This window comes from Anas platyrhynchos, chromosome 4, assembly GCF_047663525.1.
Source record: "Anas platyrhynchos isolate ZD024472 breed Pekin duck chromosome 4, IASCAAS_PekinDuck_T2T, whole genome shotgun sequence".
In the NCBI taxonomy this organism is placed as follows: domain Eukaryota; kingdom Metazoa; phylum Chordata; class Aves; order Anseriformes; family Anatidae; genus Anas; species Anas platyrhynchos.
The window spans coordinates 52,074,219-52,092,337 of NC_092590.1; the positions used below are offsets into that span (position 1 = coordinate 52,074,219).

Consider the following 18,119-nt stretch of genomic DNA (forward strand, 5'->3'; position numbering starts at 1 on the left):
GGGCCTGCTGAGGACCCATTCACTGTGTGCAACCAGGTGCTGGAGCAGGACCCAATTCTTCTGGGTACAGTACACACATTAAAAAAAATTTAAGTCAAAGACAATGCTTTCCAGGCACATCATCATCTTTAAACAAGCAAGGTAGGTTTTGATGAAACCAAACAATGTACAGTTTGGTGAAATGGTGATCAAATGTTTTCTTATTCAAAAAGTATATATTGGTGTATTTTATACATTTAATTTGTCAAACGTTGTTAATTTTTCAAAATAAGTAATTGCCTTTTGCTTATGACGGTCTAGGTTGTTGATAATGTAAATATCCACGTATATGTCTGGGGTGAAAATAAGTAGGAAATCTTTAATGAAGATTGCAAAAATTAAGTGATCATCCAGTTATTTCGGTTGCTTGGCCCATCCAAGGAGAGAATGGTGCAATTTATTAATTATATTCAGTAGAGACCACAAGCAAATCAAACAAAAATGAGAGGTAAAGCAGTATATCCTATGAAAAGAGAAACATGGTGACTTACACGCTGGCAAGAAAAAAACAGTGGGAAGATTTGTTTTGCTGTAGACTGCGCACTCAAGAAGGAAATTAGTTATTAAAAATTCTTTCAAAGCATCTGCATAAAGTCCTATTGAAAGTCAGCCAAGTGCCACTGCAAGATTTAATAAACCAGGAAAAGCATTGCTCAAGAAGCAAAGAAACTTTCATCAGTTCATATCTTGTGCAGGGTCTGTTCACTGCCACAGTGCTCTGATTTTGCTCTGGGGCAATTAGAGACTGCCATAGCATGAGAGTATTAGCAGCTTGTTCAGTCCATGGCTCTCCGTGGTCAAGAAATGTGATGGATAATTCCTGTTGCAAAAGTTTTCGGATTGAGATATGGGAGAATGAGAGTTCAAGTCAAAAAATGAAGTTTGCTAGGACCTGAGGTGAATCATCACGCAAAGGGAAATAAAGAACTGCTTTGGTAGTTTGCAGAATATATTGAAATATTTATTTCTTGCATTTCCATGTAGAGAAGGATACTGGGGCATCCAGACTATCCTCTGTATTTTTATGTATGTATACCCTTATAACCACACTAAGAGTGTAAATGTGCACACTTATTCTGATGTGGGGACCAGGTCTTTGGCAATTTTTGAAGAATACTTGTGTCACCTGATTTTAAACACCTCACTTAGTTGCTAGTTAATTGGCTGTTTCTTATTATTTAGCAGTGGAGGAAGGTAAGCACCTCCTTTGGGGTGTCCATGTCCTATATAGGAAGACAGAGCAACCGGATCCCCAGATTAGACATTGGGGTTAGAGGCCCATGCAAATCCACCCTTGGAGCTAGAGAGAACCAAACAAGCTACAAACTGGGCAAGCAATGTTCAGAAAATAAAGGAGTAGGGGGAAAATAATGCACCTTCCTTTGTGGAAAATTTAATTTGCGTGCAAAACTGAAGTACACCGGTACAGGCACAGAAGCTGTTACAAGAGTACAAATTAAATGGATGCTTGGAAATTAGATTGAGTAAGGCTGTGTAATTATCCAGATAGATTTTTATTGCCTGTCAACTCTTTATAAAACCACAAAGTCAAAGTTTATGCAACCAGTAGGTGCTTTTCACAGACGTGGAGGAAGACAGCTTTCCGCCCTGAAGAGCATATGGTCAAAGAAGTGGTAAGGGGTGTGACGTGGTGTTTATTAATGGGTGGTTTTTTTTCCCTACTCTTTCTTTCCCCCTGATCTCTCCCAAACCCTTTTGGTGTATTTCTGTTTTGTTGCTTGGTTATTCTGTAGTAGATACTATTTATTCTATCTCAGATACTGTTCTATTAATTTTCTTTTAACATTTTCTGTTTGATTGCTGTTTGGTAGCAATCACTGTACTTTCATTTCTAAAAAAGGTTACTGAAAAAAATATTAGAACTTAGTTTTTCAATGTACAGGTTTTTCATATAGGCTCTGGCTTGGACCCTCATACCAAAAATTTAAAAGCTTTCTCACATTATGGAGGGCTCAAGACGATTGAATGCTGACACACTTGTACTATACAATTCACCGGTGCTTTTACTTGAGCTTCACTTGAAGTTGAATGTGGATTAAAATTTTGAATTGCCCTAGAGGAAAGAAAGTATTAGCGACATGCTGTGAAAACAAACATGACGGCTTAGTAGTAGGGTTTGGAAAAGGATACTCTACTCTGACATATTATAAATAAATAAAAGGACCCCCTCACACCATTAGTCCCTCTTTCCCACACCCAGGTTGCCAGGGCCAGCAGAGATCCTCCCTTGGCAGCTGAGCAGTTGGCATCATTCCCTTCTACCCCACAGTTTCAACAAACATGAAAAAAATCAGGGAAAATGTTGCTCTTCTTCCAAGTGAGTTGACTGTTCCTAAAAGCAGAGCTGCTCATCCTCTTCAGTTCAGCAAGACATTAATGTGTTTGGGTCAGGCACAGGCCCAAGCCTGTGGGAATACCACGCCATCACAGTGAGGTCTAAGTGTAATTATTCAAGGCCAGAGAGATCTGCAGATACATTTCTCCAGGCCATGGATGGACAATGATGTGGAAATGTCACCTCCTGTATCAATGGTAGCAGATGCATGCTCATTTGAAGTTACTTTTCTCAATCAGGTTTTAGAAGAAGTCTGTGGTAGATATGATAGAGCTGGCTGGCCAACAGTAGAAGTAATTTTGCTTATGTGTATACACTTTGGAGATCAATCAGGTCTTCTGTGAACTTTCCCTCCCTGAATGTATTGTGGTTTTCATAAAGACCCTTTTCAGTAACAGCCAGTTACTCCTATTTCCTAGAATTCAACAGTGGTGAAAGGAGAGAGGTCTGATAGGGAAAACTACTCCTTGCTTTGGTTGCCCAAGAAATTTTGCCCATCTGTTAGCTGGAGGTTTAAAAAAACAAAAAACAAACAAACAAAAAAAAAAAGTGCTTCATGAGATGTCACAAGCCAAGCACACTGGTGACTAAGAATGTATTTTGTTCCTTTAAAATTCATATTTTTAAAAGTGTGACTGTTTTTGTTGTTTTATTTTTTTGTTAATCACATATCATCTATCTGGATTACATAAAAGATTTGAAGATGTGTTTTGTGGGGAAAAGAGAAAGTTTGAATGTATTAATTAGGAAAAAAAAAAATCCCTTCAAGTCCATTAAGCAAACATATGTATCCTTTCCTCCCTACTTAGCATAAATCACATCCATGCATAAAACTTACTTTAGGTAAATGGAAGGTACTTGAAGTAGTATAGTACATGTTTTAATGAAGCAAAGCTGTGACGTCAAATAAATACCTTACAACGTGCATTTCCAGGTTTTCCCAGATTGTACCACCTGATTCCAGACGGTGAGATTACCTGCATTAAGATCAACCGAACCGATCCCAATGAGAACCTGGCCATTAGGATTGTGGGAGGCAGTGAGACTCCTTTGGTTCACATCATTATACAGCATATTTATCGCGATGGAGTAATTGCCAGAGATGGAAGATTGCTGCCTGGAGACATGATTCTAAAGGTACAGTACTATGGAGGTACAAGAGAATAATAATAATAAAGTATAAGCTTTTTGTCCTGTTTGTTTCTACTGAGCTGTGGGCTTAAATCTCACATAGTGTGGTTTCTATTGCCTTAAATCCACTTACACCAGAGTAGGTGATGGGGCCTGATCTGGGTTATGTCCTGTCTGTGTCAGCACCACACTGCATGAGACCCTGCCCACTCTGAGCTATGAGCGTTGCCCCATCACAGTCACAGGTGAAATCTCTAGGAACAAACTTGAACAGCATTCAGGCATTAGCTGTTGGCTGCTACTTCTGCTCCCGTTTCTATAGAAATGTGTAACAGATGAACAAGAATTAGGCCAGATGGTTAAAAAGCATGTATCTTGTGAGCGATGGCTTCAGCAATAGCTTTTGAATGAGAACAGTACTCTCAGCTGCCCCATTGACTCAGAGCTGTGCAAGGATGCTAAATTATATTCATCTTTCAGTCCTTGGAAGAAAAGAGTGATAACAGAAAATGCCTGTTTCTTCCTTTACTTGCTCTGAAGGTTTGTTGATGTATAGTTGGAGTGCACAGGCGTACTTACATTGTGAGCCAAAGGTGCAAGTGCAGCTCGTGCAGGTACACCCCAAGCAGCTTAAACCAATTAGCTCAAGTATTGCTGATAGCATGGCTAAAGATGGCAGCGTGTTTTTTCCAAACGGCTCAGCACAGGTTTCCAAATTACAGGTAAACATTTCAGCAGACGGCTCTGTTCGTGGAGGGCTGATGCTGCCATGGATGTACTGCTGCATGAGTGCTAACCAGGTGGTGCCTCTCAAGGGGGCTTCTTGTCCAGTTGCCAGAGCAGAGCAGCTGAGCTACGGCACCACTGGGCTGCCCGGGGATGTATGGAGGAGCCCTGGCCATCTCAGTCCCTTGCTCACATCCCATGCAGTACCCAATCTGAAGTTAGTTCAGCTGCATCAATAGAGGTGCAGTCCCTTGCCAGACCACAGCAGGGACAGCCCTGCCATGACCACACAGGCGGATTGCAAAAACAAACCCACGTGGAGCACTTCTGTCTGTCTTGGGGAACACTGCCATTGCACTTCGGAAACATTTCTTAATATTTAAGGAGTTCAACCTGAGCAACGTGAAACTGCATGGAAATAACTTGTGTGAGTCAGGTTTTCCAGCAGTCTTGCAACTGTTTTCCATTTAGTGGTGATAAAGTGCAATGACCAGTCACCCTTATACATGCAGGCATGACAGGACTGACTGGAAGCTTTTTTTTTTTTTTTTGGTAGTTATGTGATTTTACTGCTGTCAGAGTTAAACCTTACCTGGAAAACACTGAGAAGCATAAAAAGCCTGATTCTCCAGTGTGATGTGCCAGCACAATTGCTAGCTAAATATCCAGGATGTTTGACCTTGTACTTGAGGCTCTGTTCTCTACTTTAATTAGAGATTCATTACTGGGGCACAATTTTCTTGCTGTAACTAAAACAGCTGGGAGATAATGAAGGAAAGTGGTAGGAGTGAAAGGAAAGGCTGGCAAGGTGATTTGAAATCAGAAGCTACTGGAATAAAACCAAGATATATGAAAGGATATTGGAGCTTGGAGGAGCACAATAATAAAGCTGAAAAGTAACAGTTATATCTGGAGACTATCAGAGAGAAAAGGGGAAAAAAAAAAAAGGCAGAAAGTGTCTGTACAGTGCATCCTTTCCTTGGGGGAAGACTGCTCTGCAGCACAGCCTTGGACTCCCGCACCAGGCGGTTTCAAGCAGCGCACGTCACCTTGTGTGAAGACATCTGTGTAAATAGGCCGGCCGCCTCCAGTGCCAATTCAGATTAGAAAGCCTTTATGCTGCTGATTTGTGGCTCTCCCTTCCAGGTGAACGGCATGGACATCAAAAACGTGCCTCACAACTACGCCCTGTCAATCCTGAAGCAGCCCTGCCACGTGCTGCGGCTCACGGTGCTCAGGGAGCAGAGGTACCGGTGCCGAAACAGCGGGCTTGCCCTTGAGGCCCACTGCAACAGGGACGACAGCTTCCACGTCGTCCTGAACAAGAGCAGCCCGGATGAGCAGCTGGGCATAAAGCTGGTCCGCAGGGCCGATGAGCCCGGGGTTTTTATCTTCAACCTGCTGGAGGGAGGTGTGGCGGCCCGTGACGGGCAGCTGCAGGAGAACGACCGCGTGCTGGCCATCAACGGGCACGACCATCGGTATGGCAGCCCGGAGAGCGCGGCCCACCTGATACAGGTCTGTCGACAAGGCTTTGGGCACGGTTTCTGAGCCTGGCATGTGTTTTCACCATCTCTTGCAAAATTAAGGGGTGTGCATTTCGGGGAGGGAAGGAGATGTGGGTTGCCTCTGTGATGCTCTTAGCAGTCTTACTACAAAAGTGTCGCTGGGCCTTTCTCAGCTACGGAATCAGTCAGCTTCTGCCTAAGTTCCCTTCCAGAAATATTTGTATTGGATTTATTTCTTTACAGCCCACCTTAGAAAAAACAAAAACAAAACAAAACAAAACAAAAAACAAACAAACAACAAAAAAAAACAGAACTTCAACACAAAAAGCAAAGCCAAGAATCTTTTGTTGTTTTTACTTCTTATTTATAGCAGTTGTGCAACTTTTCATTTCATTTGGAGGGATGCAGAGTGTTCACATGTTGAAGAATTTCACGTGCCTCAATAGCACAATGTCAAGTCAGGCTGGGTGCTCCCCATTTCAGACAGGTATCATCAGGGTAACACAAGCCTGGCTGGAAGAAACATTCAGATCAATGTATTTTGTGGAAAGGATTTCTCCTTTAGCACAGGTTCACAGATGGCTGTAACTAAATTTAATTGAAAAGTTTATGGCATAGGTATGGACAAAGCCATTAGCTCGTACACATGCTGGGAGCAGGGGCTCCCAGTCATCCTCAGGCAAGCTGGTGTGTCCTGTCTGGGCAACAAAACTGCAACCCTGTGCATAACACCAGTTGTTGAAATTTTGGTCCAGCATCTTTCTGGATTACTTTATGTAGATCGCTAACTGGGAGCAGAAGGCGGTGGGGGTGGAGGATGAGAGTGATGCTAAATTCTCCAAGGGGAAGAAAGCCCGGAATGAAAACCTTTCTGAAAAACTGGTATTCTTGGAACAGTTCTTTATGGCTACGAAACAAGGCAACAGTGCTTCATAAGCAAAAAACACATGCAGCATAGACATGAAATGGAAAGAATGACTTAATGAGACCATTAACACGCAAGTGTTTGAAAACACTACTAAAGCTCTTATTGGGTTCCAAAGAGTGGATGTTATTTATAATAATGCTTGAAATGCACACCAGTCTCTGGGAATTTAAACAGCATGCCCATCAAAGGGGAGCCTCAGGTTTCCAAACAGCAAGGATTACATTGCACTGATGTGAGCTCTATGAATCACATTTGTCTAACGCAAAATTCCCGGAACCTGTGTTTTTTTTGTCATGTCTTTTCATCAATTATCATTTGCCTTTCCTGTTTCCACGTTATGCCAGAGAAAAGCCGTTACACCGAGGCCACAAATGTTTTGCATTTGCTTCTTACACGGCATTTTTTTTTGTCCTCTCATTTCTCAACAGTACCCTGTCTGTTGAGATCTCGGTGTGTGTCATTCACAGCACATTAAGGTCTTCAAATTAACAGTGCTGGAAGCTTCAAATATGAAATCAGTTTCCTTAAAAGCAGAACGAACCTCCTCTGATATGATAAAAGGTGGTGGTGGCTTATTATGCGAGCATAGCTGGGAGAACATCAGATTTCTGCAGACTCTGATTAGTTTTGACTTCTAAATAGTGATTAATTGAGAAAAATCTGATCCTTCAGGCCTGTGGCAATTATACATTAGCATTAGGCGAAGCAGCTGATAATCAGGAGGTTAGGTGTCTGGCTGTTTATATGCTCAGTCACAAGAACCGAAATGAAGAAAACGTGTAAGTGCTAATTGGGAGCGTGCACACATCGTAACACTGGGGAGCTCACTGCTTCCCATTTGCTGCATCATCTTTAGTCACAGGCTTGTGTCAGATGAAGCATATTTAATCTGAGGGTGTTTCTGTGCAGCCTCTCCATGCCTGTAGCCCTGCTGGCTGCTGTTGTGCTTGGACATTGCATGTCCAGGGGAGGTCACAGTGCAGGTAACTGGAGATCTTCTCAGGCTGCGTTACCTAAACCAGGGAAACAGCTCCCAAAACAAGCAGAATCAGGCTGGTGCAAAAGAGAACTCTGGAGGTTTCCAAGACAAAGCTTTGCAAAACGTTCCCCACTTGGTGTTTGATTTGCTTTGTCCATAACATGAATTTTAATTCTAGTGGGCTGCTTCTGCAATTACTTGTATGTGGGCTTGAAACAAACCTTATTTATTTAATTCTAGCTTCAGCATAAAGAGCAGAGATGGAATTGGGGGGGAGAGGGGGGAACAAGCAGGGAAGGAGGGAGGGAGATCAGGATGAAGCAGCAATTAATATCCTGATCAGTAGAAATGTTAATGGGTTTGTGTATGGAAGTATGTAAATACAAAAGCTAGTCGTCTTGTTTGGATAACTTTTTAAAACACTCCGGACTTCTGAGAAATTACTCAACTTAACTGACCTGGAGACAAATGTGACATTGCAATAGAGACTGTGCTGAACTTTTGCTAGTCGGTCTACAGAGAATTAATCACATTTACAACCTCCCTCTAAATAACCAATTTTGAGACTAACCATGTGGCAGCAGATGAGTTTTAAGCAGAAGTTGCGTAAGTTGAAGTTGTTTGTTTTAAAGAAAACTGTATTTTCATGGGGGTCATATGCCCTTAGGAGGTTCAGTCTTGTATTGTTCAGTTACATTTCAACCACCCTACAAACTAGGGTGGTTTCATTTTTCCCTAGATACATCAATCTACTTTTGGGTACCAGATGAGTACCCAAAAATACTAGTCTTAGAGTTCAGAATTTGATGTTAGGTAGTAATAAATCTGGTAAAATTACCCAGCAAGTTATTTTTTGATATGTGCTTGTGTACCAAGTGATGAAGCTGTGGAGATTTTATTTGCTGATGGAAAAACCTATTGTCCCCCAAAGTACTGGTAAGGTAACATAGAAATGTGCTTTTTTTTTTTTTTTTTTTTTCTTTTTTTTTTTTACTGTGATATTGTTTTTCTGGCAAATAGCATGGGCTGAACGTGCAGACTTCAGGCTTGAAGTTGGAAGAGGTAGTTTTTTGTTTTTTTTTTTCCTTTTTTTTTTTTTACAGTTTTTTAAACTGTAGTCACATTTTCAAAAGCGCTTTTAATAATTCTCAGCTAGTACTACTGAATACAGCCGCAGAAAAGGCAAACTGAACTATAAAAATGAAAATCCCAAGGGCCTCCTCTAGCTTCTGTTAATTGTCTGTGGGAGATTTGATTTCAGTAGTGCAACTGGAGCTGGGCTTGGTTTCCAGCTGCTTGCTCAATGCCAGCTTTCCTTGGAGCTTCTCCCCAGCGAGCAGGGGAACGGTGCAAGCAAGCATCTCTGGAGGTCTGATGTCCCGGGGGCTCCGAAGATGCTTGCAGGGGTCTCCACGTTAGATACCGAGCTGTTCCTTGGAAATGAACTGCAAGTAAGCAGACAAGAGTCCCTCTGGAGACCAGCTTTTAAGAGCCCCTCCTACCTGCCACAGCACTGTGGTCTCTAGCTTGGATAGAAGAAGATTAGAGGATGAATTTTGTATCTTCTGGGTATGTTCCTATAGCTTCAAGGCCTTCAGCTTGGTCTGTTGGTTTGCCCTTATGACAGATATATAATTTACCTCATTGAATTCCCCTCCTTCTCAGCTCAGTTGCTGCACCACCATTGTCTTGAACAGATTTATATGCACCTCTCTGAGGGGAGAGTTAAGCCATCCGCTTCTGGTGACACAGGTGACCTCCCTAGTGCTGGTTCAATAGCAGAAAAAAATCACCTGTACACAGAATAAATAAGGCCAATATAAGGCACACACAGAGTACCTGAAAGCAATGAGCAAAGATAACTCACTGGAGGCTTTGCAGCATCTCCTAGATGTGTGAGTACTGCGACTCTGTTGTGCAGAAGTATTTTGAGCTTATTTCAGATTTTTTTTTTTCAATTGCTGTTCCTAAAGTGAGAGTTTTGGCTACCATCCCACCCCAAATTCCATTACTCTGCAGGCTCGTTTGTGTCTGCTCACTCTTTCTCTCTGTGCTTTGGCACAGGGGGATTTTACTTCTCCAAATGGTGCCACATCCTTTTCTTTAAGCTGCCTTACATCTGTCACACTTCTTGCAGGCAGGTGGGCTCAGCTGCATCATTTATTCCCCACTTTCACCAGCCAAAGCTGAGCATGTCCCTCATTACAGCACTAAATGTAGGGAGCAGCAGCTCTGGGTGTCTGCTTCTCTCCTGTGGCAGGCAGGTTGCTGCTCTGTGCTGGTACACACAGGTGGGCACAAGGACTGCTCAGTGACCCCACCACCATGGGTGGGATCACTAGCTGCAGCCAGATCTGGGGCAGACAGGAATTTTCAGGGTTAACACCAGATTTTCAAGTTTTAAGTAGCTGGCAGTAAATTTTTATGGATTTTATTAACCTGAACCGATGCTACTGCTTTATGTCACCGTGACCATGGGAGAGGGAAATCCCAACCACGCTTAACTGGGATCTGTGTTTTGTGAACTGTCCCTGGTTGATTTACCCAGGATTATTGTGGCAGAACAGCGGGATTGGGACTCACCCTGTACCTCCTCCCGCAGGCCAGCGAGAAGCAGGTTCACTTCGTGGTGTCACGGCAGACCCGGCAGCAGCCCCCGGACATCCTGCAGGAGACGGGTTGGGGTTATGGCAACAGCCCCCAGCTCTGTCCCGCTGCGAGGAACAACCCCTGCAAGGTGAGAGCACATCCATCCTTCTGTCCATGGGAAAGGGGGACCTGGTGGGTGGTTGGGGTTTTGGAGACCTGTGGTGGTGTTTCTGGATATTGTCAGCGCAGGGAGATGTGCTCCAATGAAAACAACAGGCTTGTCTGAGGCTCCTCCATCTGGAGCAAAATCTGCAGGCAAAAGTTTTCATAGATCGATCTGAGAGACTCCTATAAGCTTCTTGAAATTTACAGTTCTTATTAGTCTGCTCATTTCTGGATACCCATGCTCCGTCCCAGCTCGAAAGCTGCAGCTGGGAGGCCCTCACTGGCCACAGCAAGCATAGCAAGTGTCTGATGGGTTTGGTCACCAAACATGCTGGTTTGGGAGGCTTGTTCTTGACTGTGCCACTGCTGTGTGGCCCCACAGGACAGCATCTTTACAGCAGAAACAGCAGGAGTGACCTCCCCTGTGAGCATCTGGGGATCCAGGACTTGCCCTTGGGCTGAGGAGAACAGGGACAGAAGAGTGTGGGCCTGGGACAGAGGGGATTTAGGAGCTCCCTTCCATGTTTTAAAAACTTGTCTGCATTGAGAGAAATGAATCTGAATCTACTACAGTCATAATTTTAAGTAGGACTACTGCCAATTCAACCAGATTAAGCTGTTGCATGGAGGTGCTTGTGATGAATGAAAGTGGCTTTTATTTAACACCATGGGTAATCACAGCAGATTAACCATATTTTTTACTGTATGTAAGAATATTCATTCAGGAGCTGAATTTCTTTATTGCACTAAATTTAAGTCATATGCCTGGTTAATTTACATTAATCACTCTGAGTGTCACCATAACACAAAACCCTCATGAGCTGGTCCATACCAAGGGGGGCATGAGCAAGGAAGAAAGCCAGGGCTGGATTAAACCTCTCCTGCCTGATGGGCAGCCAGAAGTGTCCTTAAAGAGACTTTCAGACTGAACCAGCTGTCAGACTGGGCGTGCAGCTTTCAGCCAGGAGAAAAACCTCACTCTGCATTTCACAAAAGCTTAAAGATACCCATTCTCTGCAGGTTTCCTTTTGCTTTCTCTCTGGTTTGTTTGTTTGATTAAACTATATTTATTCAATGTTTTTTATGTGTAATATCTATATCTATATATCTGTGTATCTTTGTTGTTAGTTATGAGACTTCATGGAAAAACAATCCCAGCCCTTGCTAAGGATCAACAGGGGTTAAACCATGGAGCAGAGCTGGTGCTGGGTAGCTACTAGCCAGTAGCAAATAGTGCCCAACTAATCAAGCATCTGCAAAACATTACTTCCTAATGAAGTAATGATTTCCTTAGGGAGATATGTGTAGGACAGCAATTAGCTCATGATGCTGCTATATGATTTCTAGTGATGCTTGGAGCACCTGCTAGCTCCACCACAGAGATCTGATTAATTGATACCACGTGTGATTATTTGGCAACATGGCTTGTTTTCCATACACTGCCCCAGATCCCCATTTTCTCTTCCTGTACCAAGAGGTATTAGATGAAAATTGGTAAATTCAATGTTATTTGGGGGATCTGTGAGATTGAAAGGCCACTGTTGACTTGCAACTGTGCCCCTGAGGCTAATGAATCATCTTTTGAAGAAAAGGTTGTGGCTTTTAGAGGGATTTCCAGTTTGCCACAAGACATACGCACTCCATAAGCAAGTAAGTAGGCAACCTGTTGTGGGTTTCTGCCCAGTGCTACAATTTGGGCACTTTCCAGGGAAGGTCAGAGACAAGAGAAAACTGAGCTGTTACCATCTCGCTTTAGCTCAGTGTGTGGGCAGTGGAGAGCTTATATCAGAGAAGATGCACTGGCAATAGATCAGTAGATCAGTACAGCCAGTGGTCATGAGTAGCTTCAGGCCCTGTAGGATTTTGGGCTGATGCAATCACTACTGGAGTGTTATTTGCCCTTTTATAGGGTACAAACATGTCAGTTTGAATATCTCTATCTTTATTTTTGCTGAAGGTTTAACTGAACATCATTTGCAATTCAAGGTTTTTAAAGTCCAAGCTTTGGCAGACTTAAAATGTTATGTATATATATATATGTATACATATATATATATATATATTTAATAGGCATTAGAGCAGGAATAATGCTTGCAGGCCTAGGGTCTGCACAGTGTTCTAACACAACACATGCTCTTGCTCAAACTCAGGGCAGTGCTCACTGGCTGTACTTTACCATCAGGGGAGTTTGCTATGTGTGTGTGTGGTTTGGTGAATCTGCTGCCATCAGTGGGATTGCTTTATTATGTGTGGTTGATAGACAGATTGCTGAGTGACTTGGATTCTGATTAATTTTAATTGTGTTTCCCCCCGCCCCTGACCCTACCTTAGGAGGTGATATTAGCAGGCCAGGAATCCTCTCTTTGAGCCCTCATGTGAATAAACATGGGCTGCAAGCTGCTCACAAGCCATTGCTGCCTTTGGTGCCAAGAATAACCTTTCAGCAGCCTCTTTGTTCAGACGATGGCTCAGGAATCACTTTTGGCCAAGCCGTTGCCCTCCCCACAACCTGCCTCCATCTGGAAGGAGCGAGAAGGCGGCTCTCTTTCAGGCCAATGCCAATGGCAATGGGCCACGCAGCCAAGAGCAGAGAGAGGAGGACAGTTTGTAATGACATCCTCCTGTGGTGGCAGTGATGGGGGCTGTATGGCGTGCTGGGAGACTGCTCCCATACGGGGTCTCGTTAAGCTGTTTTGTGGTGTGCAGGGTTACGGGACATCCAGCCCAAATTGTTCTGGCTGCTGCCTGGATTCGGGAAAGAGAAGATATCAGAAACACTAGCGTGTGTAGCAGAGGCTGTTGAGCAGGGCTGTGATGTAGAAACCAGCCAGATTTGATTTCTTTGAAGTCAGCGGGAGTTTTGCCATTAATTAAATAACACTTATTTTTAATTGGAGCTGTTTTCTTGCTCCTTTTTGACAAATTGCCAAGCATTTAAACGAGTCCATTGCCCTGTTGCTTGAGCAATGTTCTGTGACCATCCAAGCAGGTTAGCCCTCAGGTGAAATGCATCTTCCAAACACACACAGCCACATCCTTTGCCTGCAAGGCACACATCGTGGCTTTGATGTTGTGATAATCTGCCATAAATATTTATTTTACAGTAAACATACCCCCCCAAAAGAGAAAATGTAAAAAGGAGAAGATGAACTGTTATGTTTTTCTTCTAACCTCTGAGTTCATGTCAGAATGACAGAGAAGGACAATTGTTTGGAGGAGAATGCACTGAAAAGCAGTCACTGATAAACACTGCCTTTTAACTGGCTTACTCATTATCAGCAGTACCTCCAGGAAAGCTCTACGTGTGTTTACTGGAAAAGGCTTTACTTTGCTTTCATCATGGCCTTCGTCTTGGCCAAGCTGCCCTAACTCCTTTCTATCTGCAGTCACGTAAAAAATGACATGCAGAAGAGTGGCTTCAAAGGAAAACTGATCTTGCATGTTTCAGCAGACAACTGCATGTACTTATATAATTGTTCACTGAAATATAACAGGAAAATTTGTCAGCACCGCTTTGAAAGCTGTTTCTCTCTGCACTGATTCCTCAAAAATAAAGTCTTAGCTGATTTATCAGCCAGCGTTTTGGGAGTCAGAGACATGGTGGACATAGCATAAGTAACAGGATTGCTCTGAGTGCTCAGGGTTGCAAGCTTACTTATAACTTCATGTTTTCTTACAAAATTTCATACCCATGTATTTGTGAAAATCAGTAGTGCCCCTATCCCACATGATGCAAAAAGTGCCTGCTTCTTGGTAGAAAGGCATTCTTTTTCCAGAGGAAAAAGGACAGCATTTTGCACAAACACAGATGAAACATTATGTTTAGTTTGCACAAAGTTAGAACTACTAAGTTTAAAACCTGTAAGCCTTGAAGATGAATGTGATCTCCTGAAGGATTAAAATGACCTGAAGTAGGACACTTAAGTCTTTTAAAAGAGAATGTTTTAAAGCCTTCAGAAATGTTGAGGTTCAGTTGCAAGCCATAAACCCGATTACTCTGACACAGTGCCAGTGCTCTGCAGGTGGTATGTCCAGACAACTATATCAGTTTGCTTTTTGTCCCACTGACTAAGAGAAGATCTTTTTTCATGTAATTCTTTGCCTTTTTGTTCCTGAAGCTCTGTGGCTTCCCTGAAAATTAAGCTGTACCAGTACTACGTATAGAGAAGCCCTCCATGTATCTGTCCCCACACCGCATAATTCCCACTGACGCTCTTCTTTTCTTCCTTCCTATTCCCATAAAAGCCTCTTGCTGCTCTCTTCCTTCCTCATAGTCACAGTGGGAGAAGCCATGGGCTTTCTTGCTCCTCTTTCTGCACTCCTGGCCCAGGAACTGAGGTAGAATGTCTTTGTGGGATCTCAGATTGCTTAGGAGAGTTTAATGTGGCTTTAAATGAGATTTATAGATTCTTTTTGCATACTGTAAATGTGAGGTCACACTTGTGAATGAGAAGGGGGCAGAGGGCTACATTTGAGATTTATTTAGCAGCATGTCTATTCCAGCTCCAAGAGGGTTTCTGCAGGAGGGACTAGGATCTTCAGGAGCTGGTGCCAGGAGCACAGCTTATGACATGCCTAAGCAAGCCAAAGCAATTAACATTTACATCCAGATTTTCTGGAGAAGCACCCTTGTCTCTCAAGCTCTCCTGCTAGAAATGGATGGGTTGTAAAGGTACCATTCAGTCCGCAGGCTGTGCTGAAGCTGTGTGCCCCATGCATCCCAAGGTTACCCGTGAGTTTGTTTCACCCTTGCTCAGAGACTAGCTTGTGTGGCCAGTGCTGTGTGTGTAACACCCACCACTCTCTATCTGGAGACAGGAGCAAGAGGATGACTGTCCTCAGACAGCAGAGGTGGCTCTCATGGAGTGACCTCTCAAACATGAGAACTAGGAAGAGCACCCTGGAAGCTGTGGGACTTCACTCTCAATAGATAGATCTTCCTCACTGAAATACATATACTTCTACCATGTTCTAGCCAATATCTTATACAGAAACAGAAATATGGAAGAGTAGATGAAGTCTCTGTCTTCTCATCTGTCCTAAGAGGTTTATTTCTTTAACCCGGGTGTACCATTTCTCATAACTATACAGATGATGTTCAGATTGCAAGCAGTAAGATACAGATCATAAACTGATAGTTTATGATACTGGTGATCATATCAATACTGGTGATCATATCAATAACTTTTTTTTTCTTTCTTTTTTTTTTTTTCCTTTTGGAAAATTGTGTTCTTAATTTACATTTCAAAGACCTGCTCATACTTGTCTTAACCTCATTGCTAATCTGCTTCTGAGTTCAGTAGAAGCTGTGTCTGACTCTAAAGTATGGGTTATTTTGGCTGCATCTCTGACTCCACAGAGCCTAAGCCTTGGGAGAGCTATGCCAGCCACCCAGACAGATGTGGCAGGCACTTGTAAAGGGCTTTGGTGTTCCTTCGATACTTCCTGATGAATATTTTTTCAGTAGAAAATGCCTAAGCTGTCAGGGAGGTCTCCATGCCCACTGCGTGTGTTTGTTTTGTTTTCCCCATCACAGAACACCCTTCATGCTGTCACCTGCCATGAGAAGGTGGTGGCTGTCCGGAAAGATCACACGGAGTCTCTGGGAATGACAGTAGCAGGCGGAGCAACCAACCGGGAATGGGATCTGCCTATCTATGTGATAAGCGTTGAACCCGGAGGAGTTATCAGCAGAGACAGCAGGATAAAAACAGGTAAAAAGGCTCTGAGTTTGAAAGCATGTTTTAATTCAAAGGCTTCCTTTGAAAAACAGGGGGGGTAGTAAAAAAGCATCACACCCCGACACTTTCAGCTGTCCCAGAGATTTCTGTTAGGAGGTGACAGATTAGAGGGTCTCAGGTTAGCTACTAGGAAAGGTATTATGCACAGCAGTAACCATCTCTGTGAAGGGGAATATAAACATATTGTGGTAGGAAACAAAATCATTTTTCACAGGAAAATGGGCTTGCACCACCATCTCCTAACTACTGAAATCTTTGTTATGCAACATTCAGAGTGTTGTGGTTTTGGTGTTTGTTTTGTTTTGTTTTATGTCAATTTTTGAGCTTGTTGCCATATCATTTATGGGTTTTAAAAGGGATAAAGGAGGAGCAGAATTCCCATCACACATGAAGCAATGTTAATCCATTGTGGCTCAATATCATGTCTGGAAACATTGTCTTCATGCCTTCATTTGGCTCTTGATGTAACACTGTGTGGAGACATTGATAGCTTCTCCTCCTCCACGTGAATAAGCCATTGAAGTAAGATGAGGAGCACATTTTATCAGCATTTTTTGCAGGAACTGGTAGAGAGCAGGGGAATGGTGAAAGATCCCGCTGTTCTCGGAAGCTATGTCTCCAGGAGCCTGTGCTCAGCTTCACCCAAATCACTGCCCAGAAGCTGGAGCAACTTCCTGAGTGTACAAAAGGGTTTTTTACCCTGCTCCTCAAAGCACAGAGGCAGTTGAAACTGGGGCAGAAAAAGTCTGGCCCTGCCCCTGGAGCCTGCAGCAGCATGCATATGGATATCCCCCTTGCAGGAGCTACAGTTTCTAATCCAAACACGTATGACATGGCAACAGGAGCAAACCAGCAGCTTTTCCCCTCTCCTCCTGCTGAGAAATAACTACCTCTCAGTGGGATGCATTTTCCAAAAAAATACATATATTCATCATGAGGCAGACACCCAGCATGGAAAATTCAGCCTGGTTAATTTGATAAAATTAGAAACAAATGAATACGTGATGTTATAACAGCACCATCAGCCTCCAGGGTTTTGAGCAGCCTTTAGACTGTTGCCTGCCTCGGCAGGCCACGAGGAGAGGCTAATGCTCACTTAGAGATGCTGGGGCAGCTAGAGAGCACAGCCCATGGCCTGAGGAAGACGCAGATGGGGTGCAGCAAGAGCACCCTGGCTTTGGAGTGGGTTATCCCCCTGCAAGGGCAGTCACAGTGCCTACAGTTAGTGGATTAGACTGTGCCATCAGCAGTCTCATCAGGCAGCAAGCTCTCGGCTCTGGATTTTGCTTGCTATTGCTGGGGATGTGTCTTAGAAACTTTTCCAGAGTGTTTTTAATCACCCGTTTCATCACAGGTGACATCCTCCTGAACGTGAATGGGATCGACCTGACGGGGGTCAGCCGGACGGATGCTGTCGCCCTGCTGAAAAACACCAGCTCCTCGGTGGTGCTCAAAGCCCTGGAGATGAGGGCGTGTGATGGCCAGGAGGAGAGCAGCCGCCATACGCCCCCCGAGGCCGCCGAGAGCAGCGAGTGGTCGCCTTCCTGGGTGATGTGGCTGGGGCTGCCTCGGTGAGTCCAGCAGTCCTGTCCTCCCCCTGAAGGGGAGTGGGAGGAAAGATTTATGTTTTCTGGCAGTCCTTCTCCCTTTTGGCTTGATTCATTGCACTGACGTCTTAATTAAATCCAGGCTCTGTCACAGTCTTTCCTCTAAATACCTCCCTTTTGTAAGTGGGTATGTGTACATGGAAAAATAGACACGCGGATCCTCTTGCAAGGGAGAAGGGAGGGAAGTATCCTGAATTGTTCCAGTCCTGAAAACTTATCTGGCACATAGGGAGTGAAAGGAAAAGCTTATATGGATACAGGATCTTGTTAAACCGGGGCCTTGGCTCGACCACCCTGCAGAAGGCAGAGCTGCCCCTGCTGCTCCCTAGCTGCACAGCCCTGAATTCTCC

At 43.7% G+C, this 18,119-nt stretch overlaps 1 protein-coding gene across 11 annotated transcripts in view; it reads left to right on the plus strand.

Annotated features, from left to right (window-relative positions):
* The window catches only part of LNX1 (ligand of numb-protein X 1), a 147,096-nt gene that overhangs the window by 121,032 nt on the left and 7,945 nt on the right, over positions 1-18,119 (plus strand). For all 11 annotated transcript variants that reach the window (XM_072037620.1, XM_027457080.3, XM_072037619.1 and 8 more), the window contains 5 exons: positions 3,330-3,532; positions 5,399-5,770; positions 10,270-10,404; positions 15,958-16,135; positions 17,517-17,733. In XM_072037620.1, the coding sequence (XP_071893721.1) occupies positions 3,330-3,532; positions 5,399-5,770; positions 10,270-10,404; positions 15,958-16,135; positions 17,517-17,733 (1,105 nt within the window). The remainder of the gene's footprint in view (positions 1-3,329; positions 3,533-5,398; positions 5,771-10,269; positions 10,405-15,957; positions 16,136-17,516; positions 17,734-18,119) is intronic.